This window comes from Mandrillus leucophaeus, unplaced genomic scaffold, assembly GCF_000951045.1.
Source record: "Mandrillus leucophaeus isolate KB7577 unplaced genomic scaffold, Mleu.le_1.0 Scaffold73, whole genome shotgun sequence".
In the NCBI taxonomy this organism is placed as follows: Eukaryota; Metazoa; Chordata; class Mammalia; order Primates; family Cercopithecidae; genus Mandrillus; species Mandrillus leucophaeus.
This window is the reverse complement of record NW_012107919.1, coordinates 1,212,845-1,232,122: the sequence shown is the minus strand read 5'-3', so window position 1 is coordinate 1,232,122 and position 19,278 is coordinate 1,212,845. Positions and strand designations below refer to the sequence as shown.

General features: G+C 41.5%; 1 protein-coding gene across 3 annotated transcripts in view; it reads right to left on the bottom strand.

Moving 5' to 3' along the window:
- APIP (APAF1 interacting protein) overlaps positions 1-19,278 on the bottom strand; it is a 37,540-nt gene that overhangs the window by 11,602 nt on the left and 6,660 nt on the right. For 2 of the 3 annotated variants that reach the window (XM_011965527.1, XM_011965528.1), the window contains exon 2: positions 4,470-4,570. In XM_011965527.1, coding sequence (XP_011820917.1) covers positions 4,470-4,570 — 101 coding nt within the window. Of the gene's footprint in view, positions 1-4,469; positions 4,571-6,208; positions 6,304-19,278 lie in introns of all 3 variants that reach the window. The other variant, XM_011965526.1, reaches the window with a different exon arrangement.

The following is a 19,278-nucleotide window of genomic DNA, read 5'->3' as shown; positions in this document are numbered from 1 at the left end:
GTTTGCGTCTGCAGAGGTTTCAGCTGCTTTTTGTTGTTGTTGTTGTTTAGCTGTGCCCTGTCCCCAGAGGTGGAGTCTACAGAGACAGGCAGGGCTCCTTGAGCTGCTGTGAGCTCCACCCAGTTTGAGCTTCCCAGCCGCTTTATCTACTTAAGCTTCAGCAATGGCGGGCGCCCCTCCCCTAGCCTCGCTGCTGCCTTGCCGGGAGATCGAAGACTGCTGTGCTAGCAATGAGGGAGGCTCCGTGGGCGTGGGACCCTCCCGGCCAGGTGTGGGATATAGTCTCCTGGTGTGCCCATTTGCTAAGATCCTTGGTAGAGCGCAGTATTGGGGTGGGAGTTACCCGATTTTCCAGGTGTTGTGTGTCTCAATTCCCCTGGCTAGGAAAAGGGATTCCCTTCCCCCTTGCACTTCCGAGGTGAGGCGATGTCTCACCCTGCTTCAGCTCGCCCTGCTTCAGCTCTCGCTGGTCGGGCTGCAGCAGCTGAGCAGCACTGATTGTCAGGCACTCCCTAGTGAGATAAACCCAGTACCTCAGTTGAAAATGCAGAAATCACCTGTCTTCTGTGTGGCTCCCGCTGGGAGTTGGAGACTGGAGCTGTTCCTATTCGGCCATCTTGCTCCGCCCCCTCCTGGAAATTAACTTCAAATCTTGTCTAAAGTCTCTCCACCCTCAACAACAACTAAACAAACGTCCCTTGGCTCACGTATCAGATTTTTTCTCTTTTCATTGGATATCTTTGATAAATTACCAGTTTCAGTTGCCACCAGAGAGTATTAACGAGCTGCCCATATATATGTAAACCAAGAAAATGCCAGTACCTGCATGCTCTAGTTTCTGCCAGTAAGGCACAGACATAGGGACATTGAACACATATCAAACATTTCATAGTGCAAATGAGGATAATGGCCTATATATCAAGCTGCTGAAGTTCAGGTTACTAATAAACCTGTAGGCTTGGAATCAATAAAAATGTAGGGTGAAACAGAAGTTTCTTTAAGGTTCTACTGATGACGTCTAGAAAACAAATGTCTGATAATGTGAGTGGAAATCCAATGCACTGTAAGCTGCATGCAAGCATTCGCTTTCATGAAGTGGTTATTGTTTCCGAGTTCTGCGACATAAGGATAACATAAAGGGATATTCCTCTGGAACCAGTGAGAATGGGTTGGGATCATGCTATTAACAAGGGCTCTTTGTGAATACCAGTGATCTAAATCTGGTGTCCTTGTGTAACATGGAAGAAGCTCTAGACTCATGTATGGTACGTGGTCCACTCACCTGTATAGATAAGTGGACTTGTGGGTCTTCTTATGTGGGTAGAAATTTATGCAGTCCTGGGAATAGACTCAAAGTACAAAACGGTCTGCTGGTAAGTAAAACTATTCTATAAAGTAGGGTATTCTGTTTATTCAGTGACTTGGTATGCTGAGTCTTGTAAATGTCTTTGTAAAACTGAAATTAATTTAGACTTTGATGAACTTAGGGTAATTAAAACATTAGCCAAATATGTTTTAGAAAAATATATTTACACCTACAAAGAACGAGATATCTGGATAAAAATATAAAAATGACAGTGTTTTTTAGAATAGAAACACGCCATATATTAAAGTGAAATATCTACTTGGTGCTTTAAGCCACACACAGAAAGCATTTTGAATTTCAAGTTACTAAATTTTGGAATATACTTCTCTGTACTCCTGCATTTTCACTGTGGTAAGCAAGGGCCAACCCCCAAGAGGTCAAAATACATCTTTGTTCAGTTGCTTCTATTTTTATTTGCTTTCTGGTCATTTAAAAAATAATTTAAATCTTATAGTGCTTCAATTATTTTGTCTACAATATGACTTTATTAATTGTAGTCCTGATCACATGCAACAGGATCAGTCTCTCCGACACCTGTCAATATTACTCTGTGAAAATAGGAAATTACAAATTTGAATGATAGGGATCTAACCTAAACCCAGTGGCTATTGAGTATCCTGGAATTGCCTTGATTACTATTATTTTTTCGGTCCTTTATTTCCTTCTTGTGACTTAATTTTTGGTACTACACACTTGTGGCATAAGCTGGAATGGCTGAGTCAAACCTTGGAATCAGTAAATCATTTTATGTTCCCGATTTTATTGTCTATATTATTGTGGAATCATAATTTATTGGGTTTGCACTTTATTCCAAATTTATTTGCCCTAAGCATCAAAGAGCCAAACTTTCACTAACAACATGAGAATAGTATTGCTGATAACGCTAGTGACTTAAGTCATTTAAATATTAGGGGAAAAAACCAACATTTTACTACAAAATATTCATTTTACTACGTAAAGCACAAATTTAATAAGATTCCAAATACAGTGCCACATGATTGTGGCTCTTTCCATCCATGATCTCCATACCCATTAAGAACTAAGAATAAAGCATTTCACATATATGATGAAAATTTCCTATAAGCTGATTATAGTGCTATAAAAACCCATTTAATTTTAAAAGATGTGCCAATGAGTGGTTTATGGTGGCCACATACAATGGTAGTGCATGGATTAGTAAAATTCTACTAGAAAGAACATAGTTCTTTATGTCTTTTTGATAAGAAAAATTTCATCTTGAGTCCTGCATTCACCTATTTCTAACTTGGCTGGTTTTTTTAAAAGAGCCAGTTGGAAATGGTTATTTTAGCTCATTCGGTAGAAAGCTTTATTTTATACATACACAAACTATTTCTGAACATGCAAATAAAAAGCAGTTAACTAAAGGCAGCATTTAGAATATGATTTATTATAAATAACACAGTTGGGAAACTGTATTACTGGGACTCAACTTCTAAATGGATACATGAAACAAGAATAAATGTTGTTATCATAGGGTTTGCTGTGAATAGGCCATCTTGAAAGTTTTGGCAAACTAATGTGAAAGCTCGAGCAATGCTGTATTTACACATCAGCAGCTAGGCTGATGGTAAGAGAGGAGGCACAGATGGATTTATTGATCTACCATGTGAAACATAATCTTAATAGACTGAGAGCATACTTATATCCCTAACTGTGCCAGAATGAAAATTTCATGAGTTAACTCAGTAATTTAAAGCAGATAAAATTACAATGGCATCATCTTGTGGTATGCCATAGACTCCCTTTTGTTCAAAATGACTTACATCCCTAAGTGTGCTAGTTGCTAACAGAGGCACCTCTTGTCATTTCCCAACGTTCAATGAAAATTTCATGAGTTAACTCAGTAATTTAAAGCAGATAAAATTATAATGGCATCATCTTGTGGTATACCATAGACTCCCTTTTGTTAAAAATGTTCTGATTATATTTAACATTCCATTCGTTAATATGCAATGCAGCCTCTTTGCGGGCATGACTATATATACTTATCAGCACATAAATATTTTAATAATCCAATTTTGTTAAAGAAAGTGAATTAGAATGAAGTAATAAATCAACATCACTCAATTTAACACACAGCCTCCAGACAATAATATTCCTAACACATTTCAGGAGGAAGAAAAGATTAATCCTATGTTGGAAATCCTTGAATGAGATTCTATAATCTTAATTTCATTGATAGCAAGTTACTTCTTACTAACACTTACTTTCTTTATCTTCTTGAATAAATGACACTAAATAAATACAATGAGCAATTGAATACTATTTATCCTTCCTGCTTCAATTTAAGTCCAGTACATCTTATTTTGCCCTCTGAGGAATACAGATTAGCAGGTACTATATTCATTACTGATACAGGTGCTTAGGAAGCATACTGCCTTTCTTTTGATTCAATAAAAAAATTATTAGGATTTTTAATGATTAGTCATCTGTATTTAAGTGACTTTAAAATATGTATCTGGGAGGCCGAGGCAGGTGGGTTGCTTGAGCCTAGGAGTTCAAGACCAGCCCATGCAACACAGTGAGACCCAGTCTCTACAAAAAAAAAAAAAAAAAAAAAAAAAAGAAAAAATTAGCCAGGCGTGGTGGTGCATGCCTGTAGTCCCAGCTACCCAGAAGGATGAGGTGGGAGGATTGTTTAAGCCTGGGAAGTCAAGGCTGCAGTGAGCCATGATTGCACCACTCCACTCTAGCCTGAGTGACAGAGCGAGACTCTGTTTCAAAAAACAAAGTACCTGAACCTTTGAAACAAATCCTATCTACCCAGAGAGGATCTGCTGGAATTTCAGGTATATGAACATACTTGGTAGCATGTTATTTAACTCTGGTACTCAAAAACTGAGGACTAAATTACTGTGATCTGAAATTGTAGTTCTTCAATCTTCAGGTATTTGATACATCTTCAGCTTTTGTACATTGCTTCCATTCAGTTATACAAACGTCCACTTGTCCATTTAGAAACTAAAGACCTACGGTATCACATAAAACTGATCATCAGTTGTTCCTTGGATGTAACACATTAGACTCGCTGTGGTCTACTCAAATGGAGAGTTCCTAGTAATAAAGGCTGCCAGAAACTTACCCATGCTTCAAGCTAATTCCTCCTCCAGTCCCAGTGACCCAGCCCAAATGGTAAAACTGTTTGCAAAGTTCTGGGATCAGGTATCTTGGATGCTCCTTGTCCTAAAAAGAAGGCAATGATTTTTAAAACAGACATCATTTTATCAAGTAACTATTCCAGCTGGTGTTTCTAATAAGAAGCTAATTTAAGAAAGTTTAAGAAAATATACTATAGAAAGAGTACAGTGAGGGAAAAAACTATTACAGACATATTTTGTTTTTAATGTTTAGAAAGTGGATCTACTACATTATTTGGCAACCCGGGATTATTCAGTATAGGGCCATGTAGTCCAACACTAAGGAACAGGCTGCAAAAACAAGGTGGGGAAATGCCCAGTATACATTACAAAGCATCAACTAAAATGGCTGAAAGAAAACAGAATCTCATGCTGAAGGAACAGTCTGTCCAGAACATTTATTTACACAAAGCACCTTATTTAACTAAGGCTTGATGATATATATATATATGAGATATTATGATAGTTACACATTCAACACATACTCTGTGTGTTGGTTCAATTGCATTTTTATTCCAAAAAAGTCCTTTTTCCCACAATGATTTTAGTTTCTCTTATTGCAAAAGCAATATATACTCATTATAGAAAATAAAGTGAAGCAAATTACAAAAAACACTAAGAAACAATCTCAGTTAACACTTGCTTAACCCATTTTACAAAGATATGTGTTTATGAGTGTGTGTATGTGTATGTATATAGACAGATAAATACCAAGCCTTATTTTTGTAAGTCCAATGATTACTTCTTTAGAAAAAAAAATCTACACCATTTTCTCCTGCTTTTTTGTGGTTTAAATTAATGAAAACAAACAAAATAAATAAAGAAGAAATACAATGAATTCCATTTTGGGCAGTATGATATACAATCCTTATCTTGAAAATAAGTACAAATGCTGAATAAATTATTTTTAAAAATATTTCAAAACAAGTTGTTGAGCTGGCAAGAAAGTAAGGTTTCACAGGGACCATAAAAAATGAGAATGAGACTCTCACACTAGTTAGAACGGCGATCATTAAAAAGTCAGGAAACGATAGATGCTAGAAAGGATGTGGAGAAATAGGAACGCTTTTACACCGTTGGTGGGAGTGTACATTAGTTCAACCATTGTGGAAGACATTGTGGTGACTCCTCAAGGATCTAGAACCAGAAATACCATTTGACCCAGCAATCCCATTACTGGGATTCTACTATAAAGACACACACGTATGTTTACTGCAGCACTATTCACAGTAGCAAAGACTTGGAATCAACCCAAATGCCCATCAATGTTAGACTGGATAAAGAAAATGTGGTACATATACACCATGGAATACTATGCAGCCATAAAAAAGGATGAGTTCACATCCTTTGTAGGGACATGGATGAAGGTGCAAACCATTCTCAGCAAACTAACACAGGAACAGAAAACCAAACACCACATGTTATCACTCATAAGTGGGAGTTGGACAATGAGAACACATGGACACAAGGAAGGGAACATCACACACTGGGGCCAGTCAGGAGGTGGCTAGAGGAGGGATAGCATTAGGAGAAATACCTAACGTCGATGATGGGTTGAGGGGTGCAGCAAACCACCATGGCACAGGTATACCTATGTAACAAACCTGCACATTCTGCACATGGATCCCAGAACCTAAAAGTATAACAAAGCAACAACAACAACAACAAATGAGAATGAGACGACCTGGGAGAGAAGTAAGCTCCAAAGCCAGAATGTTCCTGAAGGTATTGCAAAACTCTGGTGACCTGGAGCTTCAATTCTGATAGCCATGTAAGCCACTAGAAGCATGAGATAAAACCCAGGCCCTGATCAATTCGAGAGAACCTAATGAAAAATCCCCACATAAACTGGAGACCCCAATGAGGTCCACCTTCAAGGTAACACTGAACAAAACAAGATTCACTGTGGAGAAAATCACAACAAGGAAGCATGCCTTTACAGGTCCTGTCACTGGGTAAAGCGGGAAAAACATCTCTGAGTTCAAAAAGTGATCATTATTTAACAGGCTGAATTCTCAGCTACTTAACTGAATACTTGAAATTGTGGTGTTTTTCCCCAGATTCAGTGCTAATGTTCTACTTACTCACTTTAAGTATTACAAATGATGACTGATGGAGTAACCTTCAAAATATAAAATTAGTAACATGAGAACCTAGAAATTGCTAAAAGTTCTGATTCAACTTAGACTTGGAGTTAGCTGACTTAAAAGTCAAATCCACATTACTGGATTTATTGCTTACATGACTTTGGGTGTCAGTTTACTTATCCCTACATTGAAAATGCTGTGAGGATTAAAATGAGCTACAATGAACATAATGCAATCAGCACAATATCTGACACCGTCAATGTCAGTTTCCTTCTCATTTTAAAGAGCTGAAAATTCTTGAATTAAAATAGCAGATTATAGGAATTATTAAGAAATTACTTTAGACAGAGAGGGTAAGGTTGGTAAGGTTTTGTTTTCTTTTAATAATGCAGCTTGGTAAGGTTTTTTTTTTTCTTTTAATAATGTAGCTCCAAAAATATTTCTTTTCTAGCAGAAGAGTGGCTTAAAGGGTCAGGCTGGCAAGCTTTGATATGCAAATGCCAGCCATTAGAAACTGGGTCCATCCAATATGGTGATTCCTACCTTCTTCTTGTCACCATGTGTGCCAAGCACCATAGTCACCCCAGATATCTTCACGTGTGCAGAACATCATGGTGGCCTGTATTTGAATATTAAAAGGCTAGTTTTTGCGTGGGCTACATGAATGACATATCTGGTCAAACCAATCCCCTGGGCCCTATGGAAATCAGACACCACCTCCTCCAGCCTCCTAATATAACCCAGTGTTTTCCGCTGCACGTGGGGTTTTCTCTCTCCGCTTGGAGCCACCCTCCTCTCTGTACAGGGGAGCTTCTTTCTTGCCTATTAAACTTTCCATTCCTTAAAACCACTCCACGGGTGTCCGTGTCATTTATCTAAATTGGTGCGAGACAAAGGGCCCTGGTGTTCCCTCAGTCATCGGAGTCGTATCATTTTGGTGCACTGGCCGGGAATCTGAGGTACAACATTCATCGGAGTGGTGACTATAGGAGCAAACCTAAAATCTGTTCTATCATTCTGAGGGGCTCTTGGCCTCTATTTTAAAATCAAATCAAATCAATCAACAGACATCCTTCAGCTAGATAAAAATATGCTTATCATGACTGCCATTCTAAAGCCTGGGATGTTAAGCTTCCAGGTGAGAACACGGAGAACCCCCCAATACCCACGGGTCATTGGGAATGTTGGCCGTGTTTTGAATCAGTTTCCTTTCATGGGGAAACCTTACCATCGGGTGAGGCTGGGAAAAGTTCTCAGGCAACTGCAAATTTCTGGCCAGGGCACACCCTGGCGTTATTCAAAGGCCTCTGGATTGGACCCAGCCTCCAATAGCCCATTTCGGGTTTTGGCAGAGAATCCCCAGCTATCCTGTCACAGAACTTTCCTTATTTTTCTATCCACGGTCTCTTTCTCTCTCTCTGTGTAGAATGTGCGGGAATTTAGTAACCAGGAGTTTAGCTCAGGAATGCTGTTGCAATCTTCTAGGAAAAGAGGGTTCCTTTCCTCCCCCTCCTCCCTACCCCCACCCAGAGTGAGCGTCTCTCTCTCTCTCTCTCTCTCTCTGCCCTTGGTCTGGAGAGTGCAGGGCATTTCCAGGTCTCTCTACCGCTTCTCTAGCGAGCACATAGTATTTCTTTTCTTTTCTCTCTTTTTTTTTTTTTGAGGCGGAGTCTCACTCTATCACCCAGGCTGGAGTGCAGTGGCGCGATTTGGCTCACTGCAAGCTCCGCCTCCCGGGTTCACACCATTCTCTTGCCTCAGCCTCACGAGTAGCTGGGGCTACAGGTACCCGCCACCGCGCCCAGCTAACTGTTTGCATTTTTAGTGGAGACGGGGTTTCACCGTGTTAGCCAGGATGGTCTCGATCTCCTGACCTCGTGATCCACCCGCCCCAGCCGCGAGCACATAGTATTTCTAAACCAACAGTGCCACCTAGTGGAAATAGAAATCCTCTTCATGAGGCACTTTTTTTTTTTTAAATGGTAACACTGCAGCTTCCTTTTGCACCACTAGAAATCGGGCTCTAAGCCTCTTCCGTGAACAGGAAAATTCTGCTTTCAACAGATAGGGGTTAAATGTCTTCTGTGTGGCCAAATTTTAGTCTCAATATTGTCCCATCAGCAGGAAAACGGTCATTTGGTTCCTACGTTCCTTAAAGGCACCTATTCTGTCTCCGATTAAGGTAGTACTTAACTAGTAAGGGGATTTTTAAGTCCAGAAGTTAACCAGAACCATTTTTCTAAGGGTAAATGCTTTAGCATGGGCCATAATAGCAGGATATAGAGTTCAATCTAGCACACCCCCTCCATTAAAGGGGCCTTGCCCCATTACCTAGTTTTTCTTGAGATCCATTTCTTTTAGGGAGTTACACAGGTCACACAAGTCTAGGAGGTCGAAGGGAAATAATAAGCAGAGGACTAGGGCTGCTTGGGGAAGTGCAACTAGGCCCAAAAGTCTAGTTCCTCTGGTGCCATGGCTTGGAGGGTCACGCCTATAGTCATGGGCTGCACATTTAACAGGGAGGTGGGATCCAGGAACCAGGGAGGGAAAATAGTTGGGGGATGCTCCCACTGTTTTCTTCTCCACCCTGGGTCATATACAGAAAGGAAGGAGACTAAAAGGACACTTTTATTCTCACTTCTCTTTCTAAATGGGTAACAGACTGTCTTCAGCATGCAGTCCCCTGGAGTGGATTTTAAAACACTGGGACTGCTTGGACCTTGAGACTTTGAAGAAAAAGTGCCTCATAATCTATTGCACAAGGGCATGGCCTTCTTACCATCTTGAGGACAGACAAACCTGGCCTTCTTGGAGGAGCCTTGATTTTAATATCATCCAACAGTTAGAGCTTTTCTGTAGACAGAAGGGCAAATGGACTGTGGTCCCGTATGTACAGACGTTCTTTGCCCTGTGAAACCCAGACCTTTACAAGTTCTGTACAACTGACCCAGTTCCTTTACCAGCCATGGCAGGCAAGCCCATAGGCCTTCCCCAGTGCTAAAGCAGGTTCCTAAGGAGCAATCTGACACAGTTATTGAATGTCCCAACCCTTCCAGTCCCCTCCAATTGTACCATCAGCGCCTCCAGCTCCACCATCTCCAGTATATCCTACTCTCCCCACTTCACTCTTACCTCTGCAGGAAATGCTTGATGGGAATGGTGCCATGAGGGTTCAAGTTGCCTTTTCATTACAGGACCTTAAGCAAATAAAGGGAGACTTAGGCCGATTTTCTGACAACCCAGGTAGTTAGATAGAAATTTTCCAAAATTTAACTCAGGTATTTGACCTCACATAGAGGGATGTTATGTTGCTGCTATGTTAGACACTCATTGCAGCTGAAAAGCAGGCAGTTCTGCAGGCAGCAGAAAAATATGGAGATGAGTAACATGCCTCCTATAGCAGACCAAGGAGACAAAGAGGAGATAGGGAAGGTGAGGAAGAAGTGAAAACTCCATTCCCACTAGGAAGGGAAGCAGTTCTGGTAGACACCCCTGATTGGAACCCCAATAACTCAGGAGATGAATAGAAAAGGAAGCACCTTCAATGTGTGTATTAGAGGGCCCATGGAAAACCAGAGCCAAACCTCTCAATTACTCTAAACTGTCTATGATAGACTAAAGACCAGACGACAATCCCATAGTCTTTATGGAAAGGCTTAGAGAGGCACTAATAAAACATACGTATATATCCCCTGATTCAATCAAGGGACAGCTCATTCTCAAGGACAAGTTTATTACACAGGTAGCTCCCGATATTAAAAGGAAACTATAAAAGCAAGCTACAGGGCCAGATAGTACCCTAGAAAACCTCCTGAGAAAGCCACTTTGGTCTTTTACAATAGGGATCAGGAGGAAGCCCAATAAAAGTAAAGGAAATACAAGAAGACAACAGAGGTTCTAGTAGCAGTGGTGCAAACTTGCAAAGTCCAGGATCCCCTAGGTGCATCCACTAGTTGTTATTGATGTGGCAAGTCAGGGCATTTTAAAAAAGAATGTCCAGGTAGCAAGACAAAGCCACCTCGACCCTGTCCAGCCTGTGGCAGAGGCCACTGGAGACCGAACTGCCCCCAGAGATGGAGGTCACTGGGTTCAGAACCAGTCTCACAGATGGTCCAGCAGGACCGATGGGTCCCGGGGCTCAAATCCCTGGCTCCAGCAACTCAGACTACCACTACAGCACAGGAACCTCAGGTGATTCTGGAAAAGGAAGGAAGGAAGGAAGGAAGGAAGGAAGGAAGGAAGGAAGGAAGGAAGGGAGGGAGGGAGGGAGGGAGGGAAGGAGGGAGGGAGGGAGGAAGGAAAGAAGGAAGGAAGAGAGGGAGGAACGAACGAACGAACGAACGAACTCCTTCTGGATACTGGAGCCAGTCTCTCTCTTCTCCTCTCTAAACCAGGCCTCCCCTCTTCCCATAGTATGACTGTAAGGGGCATCTCAGGAGAAACTCTAACCTGATATTTTTCTCAACCTCTTAACCTGCAGATGGGGGAACCTACTATTTACACATGCTTTTAAAATCAGGGCTGAAAGTCCTGCTCCTTTCTTAGGGAGATAGTCTAGCTTGCATGAGGGCCAGCATCTGTATTAGCCCCAGGACAAACTCTGTGTCTCCCCCTGATGGAAGCTAACATTAAACTACAACTGTGGGCAACTCAAGGAAGAATAGGTCGAGCTATAACCACTAGGCCAGTCCAGACCTATCTTAAGGATCTCACTTCTTTTCCTAACCAGAGACAGTATCCCCTGGGCCCAGAGGCTAGGAAAGGGCTAGAAGCCATTAATAATAACCTAAAGATGCAGGGCCTCACCTCCTCAAACCCTTTCATAGCCCCTGAAACACCCCAATATTAGGAGTGCAGAAACCCAATGGGGAATGGAGACTAATTCAGGACTTTTGGCTCATTAATGAAGCTGTAGTTCCAATCTATCCAGTGGTACCTAATCCCTATACCTTGTTAACTCAAATACCTGAGGGAACTAGATGGTTTACAGTCCTAGATTTAAAGGATGCCTTTTTCTGCATACCATTACATCCTGATTCTCAATATCTGTTTGCCTTTGAAGATCCCTCTGGCCAGACTGCCCAGTTAACCCAGACAGTGTTGCCTCAGGGATTTTGAGATAGTCCTCATCTGTTTGGACAGACACTGTCACAAGACATTTCTGAGTTCTCTCATTCTCAAGTTAGGGTCTTGCATTAGTTGATGATATTCTGCTCTGTGCCCCAACTGAGGAAGCTTCTCAGGAAGGCACTGAAGCTCTTCTCAACTTCTTAGCTAACAGAGGACATAAGGTTTCAAAATCCAAGGTCCAGCTCTGCAAAACCTCAGTGAAGTACCTAGGATTAGTACTGTCCAAGGGGACCAGAGTATTAGGGGAAGAGAAGATTAAGCCTATTCCCTCCTTCCCTCACCCCCAAACCCTCAAGCAACTAAGAGGATTTTGGGGCACTACAGGATTTTGTAGACTATGGATACCTGGGTATGGTGAAATAGCCCGTCCATTACATAACCTCATAAAAGAAGCTCAGGGAGCTAAAACTCATCTTTTAACCTGGGAACCTGAAGCTTAAAACACCTTCAACCAGCTAAAGCAAGCCTTGCTCAAGGCACCAGCCCTCAGTCTTCCTGTAGGGAAGGCCTTCAATCTGTATGTATCAGAAAGTAAGGGAATGGCCCTGGGAGTTTTAACACAGGCCCGAGGACTAGCTCAACAGCCAATGGGTTACCTAAGCAAGGAGCTTGATTTGGTGGCTAAAGGGTGGCCAGCATGTCTCTAAGCCATTGCCTCAGTGGCTCTACTGGTCCCAGAAGCCTCCAAACTAATCCTAGGAAATGATTTAACTGTTTACAACCCACATAACACAGCAGGACTATTGCACTCTAGCGGGGAGCCTTTGAGCTAACAGATAGCCAACTCCTTACATATCAGGCCCTGCTGTTAGAAGGTTCCAACATCCAATTAAAGACTTGTTCTCATCCAAATCCGGCCACCTTCTTCCCCGAGGAAACTGGGGAACCTGAGCATGACTATGAACAAATCATAGTACACACCTATGCAGCCAGGGAAGATACCGGAGAAACTTCCCTAGAGAACTCAGTATGGGTTCCTCTTCACAGATGGGAGCTCTTTTGCAGAACAAGGAATATGCGTAAGCAGTGGTCACTCTAAATGACGTCATCAAAAGTGCATCTCTTCCTCCAGGCACAAGTGCTCAATTAGCTGAGCTAACAGCTCTTACAAAAGCAATTAAATTAAGCAAAGGAAAGGTAACTAACATCTACACTGATTCCAAGTATGCTTTCCCGGTTCTCCATGCTCATGCTGCCATTCGGAAGGAAAGGCATTTCCTTACCACCAATGGACTTCCTATAAAACATCACCAGGAAATTAACAGGTTATTATCTTCAGTTTTCCTTACACAAGAAATAGCAGTGATGCATTGTAAGGGACATCAAAAGGCAACAGATAAAGTAGCCGAAGGATCCAGATTAGCTGATCAGTGGCAAGGAAGCCTCAAGGCATCAACACACTTCATACCCCTCTAATCTGGGAAGGCTCCATAAGAGAAATTAAACCTCAGTATTCCCCTACAGAAATACAATGGACCACTTCGTCTCGAGGGTATACCTTTTAGTCCTCAGGATGGCTACAGTCAGAGGATGGCAAACACCACTTGCCAGCCTCTGGCCAACGGAAAATCCTTAAAACCCTTCACCAAGCTTTTCACTTGGGAAAGGATAAAACTTATGAATGTGCCCAGAGATTGTTTTCAGGAGAGAACTTACTAAAAACAATCAAGCAAGTTGTTAATACTTGTGAAGTCTGTCTTAAAAATAATCCCCTGAACAGGTGACTCCTTCCTCCTCAAACCCAAAGAACGGCAAGTTATCCAGGGGAAGACTGGCAAATAGACAACGGGCATTCAATACCTGCTGGAACAGGTAGACACCTTCATGACTGGGTAGAAGCATTTCCATGCCATACACAAAGAGCCTCTGAGGTAATAAAAATGTTAGCTAATGAAATAACTTCCTGCTTTGGTCTACCGAAGTACCTTCAAAGTGACAATGGGCCCTCGTCTAAGGCAGCTGTCACACAAGGGGTCTCAAAAGCACTAGGCATAGAATATCATCTCCACTGTGCTTAGAGACCCCAATTCTCAGGAAAGGTAGAGAAAACTAATGATATTATCAACAGACACCTCAGAAAATTATCCTAAGAAACTCACCTTCCTTGGATCACTCTTCTTCCCATGGCCTTACTACGAATAAGAAATACCCCTTCAAAACTAGGTCTTAGCCCTTTTGAGATGCTGTACAGATGGGCTTTCCTTACCAATGATTTTCTATTAGATCAGGAAACCTCTGAGCTAGTTAAGCATGTAACCTCTCTGGCTCATTTTCAACAGGAATTAGCACAACTAGCAAAAGCCCAACCCCAGGAAACTGGACTACCTCTATTTAACCCAGGAGATTTGGTACTGGTAAAGGCTCTTCCTTCTCTCTCTCCTTCCCTAAGCCCAAGCTGGGAAGAACCTTACACTGTTCCTCTTTCAAGCCCCTAGGCAATAAAAGTTACAGGAATCCACTCCTGGATATATTATATCTGTGTGAAAGCCTGGAGACCTGAGGGAGCAACCCCTGACAGCACAGAGGAATGCCTTGAATATCAATGTAAAGAAATAGGAGATCTTAAGCTGAAAATCACAAAAGATAAGTAACTGAATGAAAATTACTCATCTTAGTCTCACCCCTACCTCACCAAATACTTCTTGTCGTTTCCTCCTCCCCTTTTGAGATTCGCTGCCAAATATTATAACTTCTTTTTGGTGGAAATTATTTACTATGCCACTCCTGCAGGACTGTTTTACTCACTCTACTATTTGGAGTAGGACTATATGCTGTAGCACCCTCAGGGTGGAATATCAGACAGAGAATCTCAATTACTGTAGCATTCTGCTTAATTATTATCCTCATAGCAGGAATAACAGTTACGAAAAGGAAGTAAATACGAGCATTTTACTATTACTTAGTCCGTTAGGAATCTTTATCGGACTTAGTAAAACATCACACCCTTTAGCTCCTGCAATACCTGCCATGGTCCACCTGTACATCAAGACTAATGATTGGGTCCATCCTAAGTGGTTTGCTCAGTTCAGTGACGCTAAAGAAACTTACAATGACCAGCAATTCACTGTCTTAGGATTCCCTTTATTGGCTTCACCTTTACCCTTAAAGACCTACCAGACATAAATTGGACATGGTATGGGGGCAACACTCTGCCCAAAGATAAGCTTCACATCCTCAGCTGGGACAAAGCCCAGTAATAGCAAATGCCTCCCTCTGCTTTAAAAGCAGCGAGGAAGGACCATGCTTGGGAGATCTCAGATATTGTAACATCACACTTGTAATTGCTGATAGTTCAAATATTTACGGAGGAGAGTGCAACAAAAGGATCAGAAGCCCTAGTTGGGGGGCTTTCAGAATCTAGCCTCTCATTCTGGTTGGAAGTCCCGATGGCAGTGGCATGCTCTAAGTAACCACTTTGACTATAATGTAAACATGGGCCTTTCCGAATATGCCCCCTCATGGAATTCCAGGCCCTTGTATGATGTTTGCTAATAGCAACAGCTTACAGAAATGTGGGCGAACTGGAGGCATCTGGACTGACAGCCCCTGCCACAGGATCATCTGTGATATTGGCCAGGGCATATTATGTCTTTAATTTTTTGAAACTCCATTTGTCAGGTGGACGCTTCTCACTTGGCATGTCAAATTCCAAATGGCATCGTAAATATCATAACTATGGATATCCTCATCCCAAGGATGCCCCTATTATATGTAAAGAAGGGAAAGTTCTAAGATACAAGAAAAATCTGCTGGTGTCTCTCACAAGCCACAACTTAGAACTGTCTCTTCAAGGAATAGTGTTTTTGTTTGTTTGTTTTTTGTGGCTCCTGGATACATTTAATCCTCCCAAGGCATTGGAAGGAAACTTATACTATAGTAGCACTAGTTCCTGACTTATTATTTTTAAATTCTACCAAGATGGCAGCATCATCTGGGGTCATCCCTAACTTAGGCTCTTTTCTAGAGACTACACTACACTGAATATGCTGGACAAAGAGACCTATCATTTCTATGCCCTCATAGGGAGATTTAACTGAAAGAGCAGACTGGGGAGGGCATGCACAGGACAATCCCATCTTAGAAAAACCATGAATGGGAAATTCTGTAGCCAGAGGTCTAGTCTGGATTACAGGCATCACTCTCCTTGAAAGATCAGTACTTAATATTTCTAGTACGATGCAACAAGGGTAGAAGGCAACTGTAGGTGCCATAGAGGCACAACAGCAATCTACAGACTGTTTCACCTCAGTAGTAGCACAGAATAGACAGGGCTTAGACGTCCTTACAGCTAAAGTAGGAGGTACCTGTGTGCTTATAAATAAAACATGCTGCTTCTGGATTAACACCTCTAGTAAAGCAGAGGAAAATCTACAGGTACTTAAAGATCAAATCAAAATCATTAACAGGCTACAAGAACATGCAGGCTTCAGCTCCGGGTGCCTACAATTCCTCTTTAATGAATTCCAGTCTTCTTTATGGAATTGGTTAGCTCCTTTATTAAGCCCCCTCTTACTTATATGTCTTGTATTAATATTTGGACCTTGCATACTCAATACTATGACTCAAATCATTTCCTTTTGCCTAGAAGCAATCAAACCAAATGGTGCTGCAAACCGAACCACACACGGACATGCCACTCTTCCGAGGACCCTTAGATCAACCCCAGGAGGAGCCCTAGCTGTTGTTCCCCACTTGATGTCCCTTTTCAGCAGAAGTAGCCAGAAAGAGTCCTTGCCCCAAACCCCCTAACAGCAGTTAGGATGGCATCTCCTTAGGGAGGGAATATGACAGGAGTTATTAAGGAAAAACTGTTGGTATTTCTTATACCTGTCCTTAAGAAATCTAGCCCAAATTACCTATGCCTGCATAATTTCCTATTTCCTTATTTAGGGATATAAGTGATATTTTGATCATCTTAAAGTACAGCTAATGGGAAGACTCCTGCAGTCTTCCAACCCTTAAAACTATCAATTTGTACAGCAAATTGCAAACATTACAGAAAATGGTCTTTTATTACAGGTCTCCCCTTTCTCTTTTGTCTTTTCCAGTGCTGAGTATTACAGCAATTAGCCAGCTTCAAGCTACAGTAATAACAATGACAAGGCAGCTGCTGTTAATACATTTTCAATCCTTGAGACCCATAAAATTAAAATTTCAAAGAGAATTATCACTTAGCAGGCACCAACAGAGATATACTTGGTGAAAATGAAGTCATTTAAACTGTCCAGAAGAAAGGAACTGCCAGAACATATATTTTAACAAGAATTGACAAGGAAAGGTTTAGTTGGTATCTAGTTCTCTACTGAATGTCAATATTACTCTCCTATTATTGTTAGATCTGGTTTTCAATTATAATAATAATTTTGAAATGTGTATCTAAAGATTGATTACAATCAACTATTTATAGTAGAGGTTATACAGTGAGGAGGAAACACATTTAACAGCATTTTATACATATCAAAATCATTAACATCTAACAAGTTTTGATTCGGTACATTATTTTTCCCATTTTTCAATCTAGTTATTTTAAGGAAATCAGCCTGGCTTGTCTCTGAGATACTACTCACAGCCAACAATGGCTCTAATCCCATCCCCCATCTTTTCTTTCAACTTAAGCAAATACAGGCATATATTCCTCAGATACATACATGTTTTCCTGGGAGACTCTCATACAAGTATAAAATAACATGCATGTAAGCTATTACTAACTCATCAATAAACGGGGAGACTAGTAAGATGTCACAACTGATTCAAAGGGAGAATTCAAAATATACATATATAAGTAACGAGGAATCCTGACTTAGCAAAATTGGACACTGTCCACGGGTTAACAATAAAATGAATCTCCATTGAACACAACTTGCATTTCCATAAACAATAATTACCTGTGTAACTGTCAGGATTCCACAACTGACAGTTGTAAAATATCATAATGATAACTCCAAACACCCCGTAAATACTCTTTTTGTTTGCTTCAAAGTCTTTCACTTATTTTCCTGACACTGGCCTCAGGAAGGGACTGAATGCAGGCACAGTAAAGATGTGTTGTACTTTCTCTCTGTCCTTGGTCTTTGTTTCATTCTGCACATTTGTTGCACTTGTCTCTCTGTGCATCTTGGTTTTCTTTACTTGAATGCCCCAGCTCTCCCTTCTACCTTCACTGCACTTAAAAACCCTCCTCCTCCTCCTCATCAGTCAAGTGTTGACTAGAAATCAGAAGACATGGAGCCTGTTTTTAGCTTTGACCCCCACTAGCTGTGTGCCCTAAGGCAAGTCAGTGATACTTTCTGGGCATCAGTCTCCTTCTATTAATAATCTGGATCAGTGATCTCCAGACTTCTGAATTAACACCAGTAGTTTGTTCTATGTGGTATTGTTTATATCTGTCTTAATGAAGGATGGTGGGAGTATATGCTGGGTAGGTGAAGAGGAGAAAGGGTATTTCAGTCAGAGAGGATGCTTAGTAGCTGGAAGTGGTTATAAATTACGTTCTGCAGGATGGAGGTAAAAGGGAGGCTGAGTCTAAAGGGTCTTCCATGCTATGCACAGGGCTTTGGCCTATATTTTACGGATGACTGAAAACCACCAAGGAGTTTGAAACATAAGATATGTGATAAGAGTCTGTTTTTGAAACACTTGCACAGTGGCAGTAAAGGAAAGAGGCTGAAAGGCAGCGGCCAAGAAAGCAAAAGCTCAGCAGAGCAGGGAGGCTGCTGAAAGAGTTTAAAAAGGAAGTTGGAAGGCAGGGACTGTGAAGATGCATTTGGCAGATAAAGGACTTGGGGTGAGAAAACTGAAGGAGAGAAAGGAAGGCTTCAAAGACTCCCAAGTGTGTGCTCAGCTGAGTAGCTGAGTGGATATCATTCCCTGGGATGTGGGTCAGAAATATTACCATGTGCTGAACACTCTTCTAGGCCCTGGGAATTCAGCCATAAACTAGACCTGAATTCCCAGGGCCTGACCTAAAAGAATTCACATTCTAGGGAGGAGTTTTTAAAAAGTAAACAGAAGAATATACAAATAAATTGTAAAAAGTGTCAAGAAGGAAACAAACAAGGGACTTGGAGAAAAATGGCAGGGATCAACTTTGATTAAGGCAGTCAAGGAAGGCCTCTCTGAGCAGGTGGCATTTAATCTAGGACCTAAAAGACATGATCTAAGCCAGTGTATGATGAATGAGTATGTGTGCGTGTGAAAGGTTTTCTGCTGGGAGAGGCAAGTACTCCAGGCAGAGGAAACAGCAAGTGTGAAGGCTCTGAAGTGAGTAAGTATTTCACAGGTAGAAGATCAGCTGGCTGGAGCAGAAGTGAGGAAGTGCTGAGGGTGGCAGAAGATAAATTTGTAGGGGCCAGATATGGAAGGGCTTGAAAGCTGATGAGAACAGTCTTACCAGAAAGGAAATGATTCCTAATAGGAGACATGGGGAGAGGGAGAGAAATAATTATAGAAGGTGAGAGGGCTTGGAGATCCTGAGCTCCAGTGGAGGAACTGGGCTTCTTCCATTTCATGAAATAAGAGAGAGAAGCTGGGTTCACAT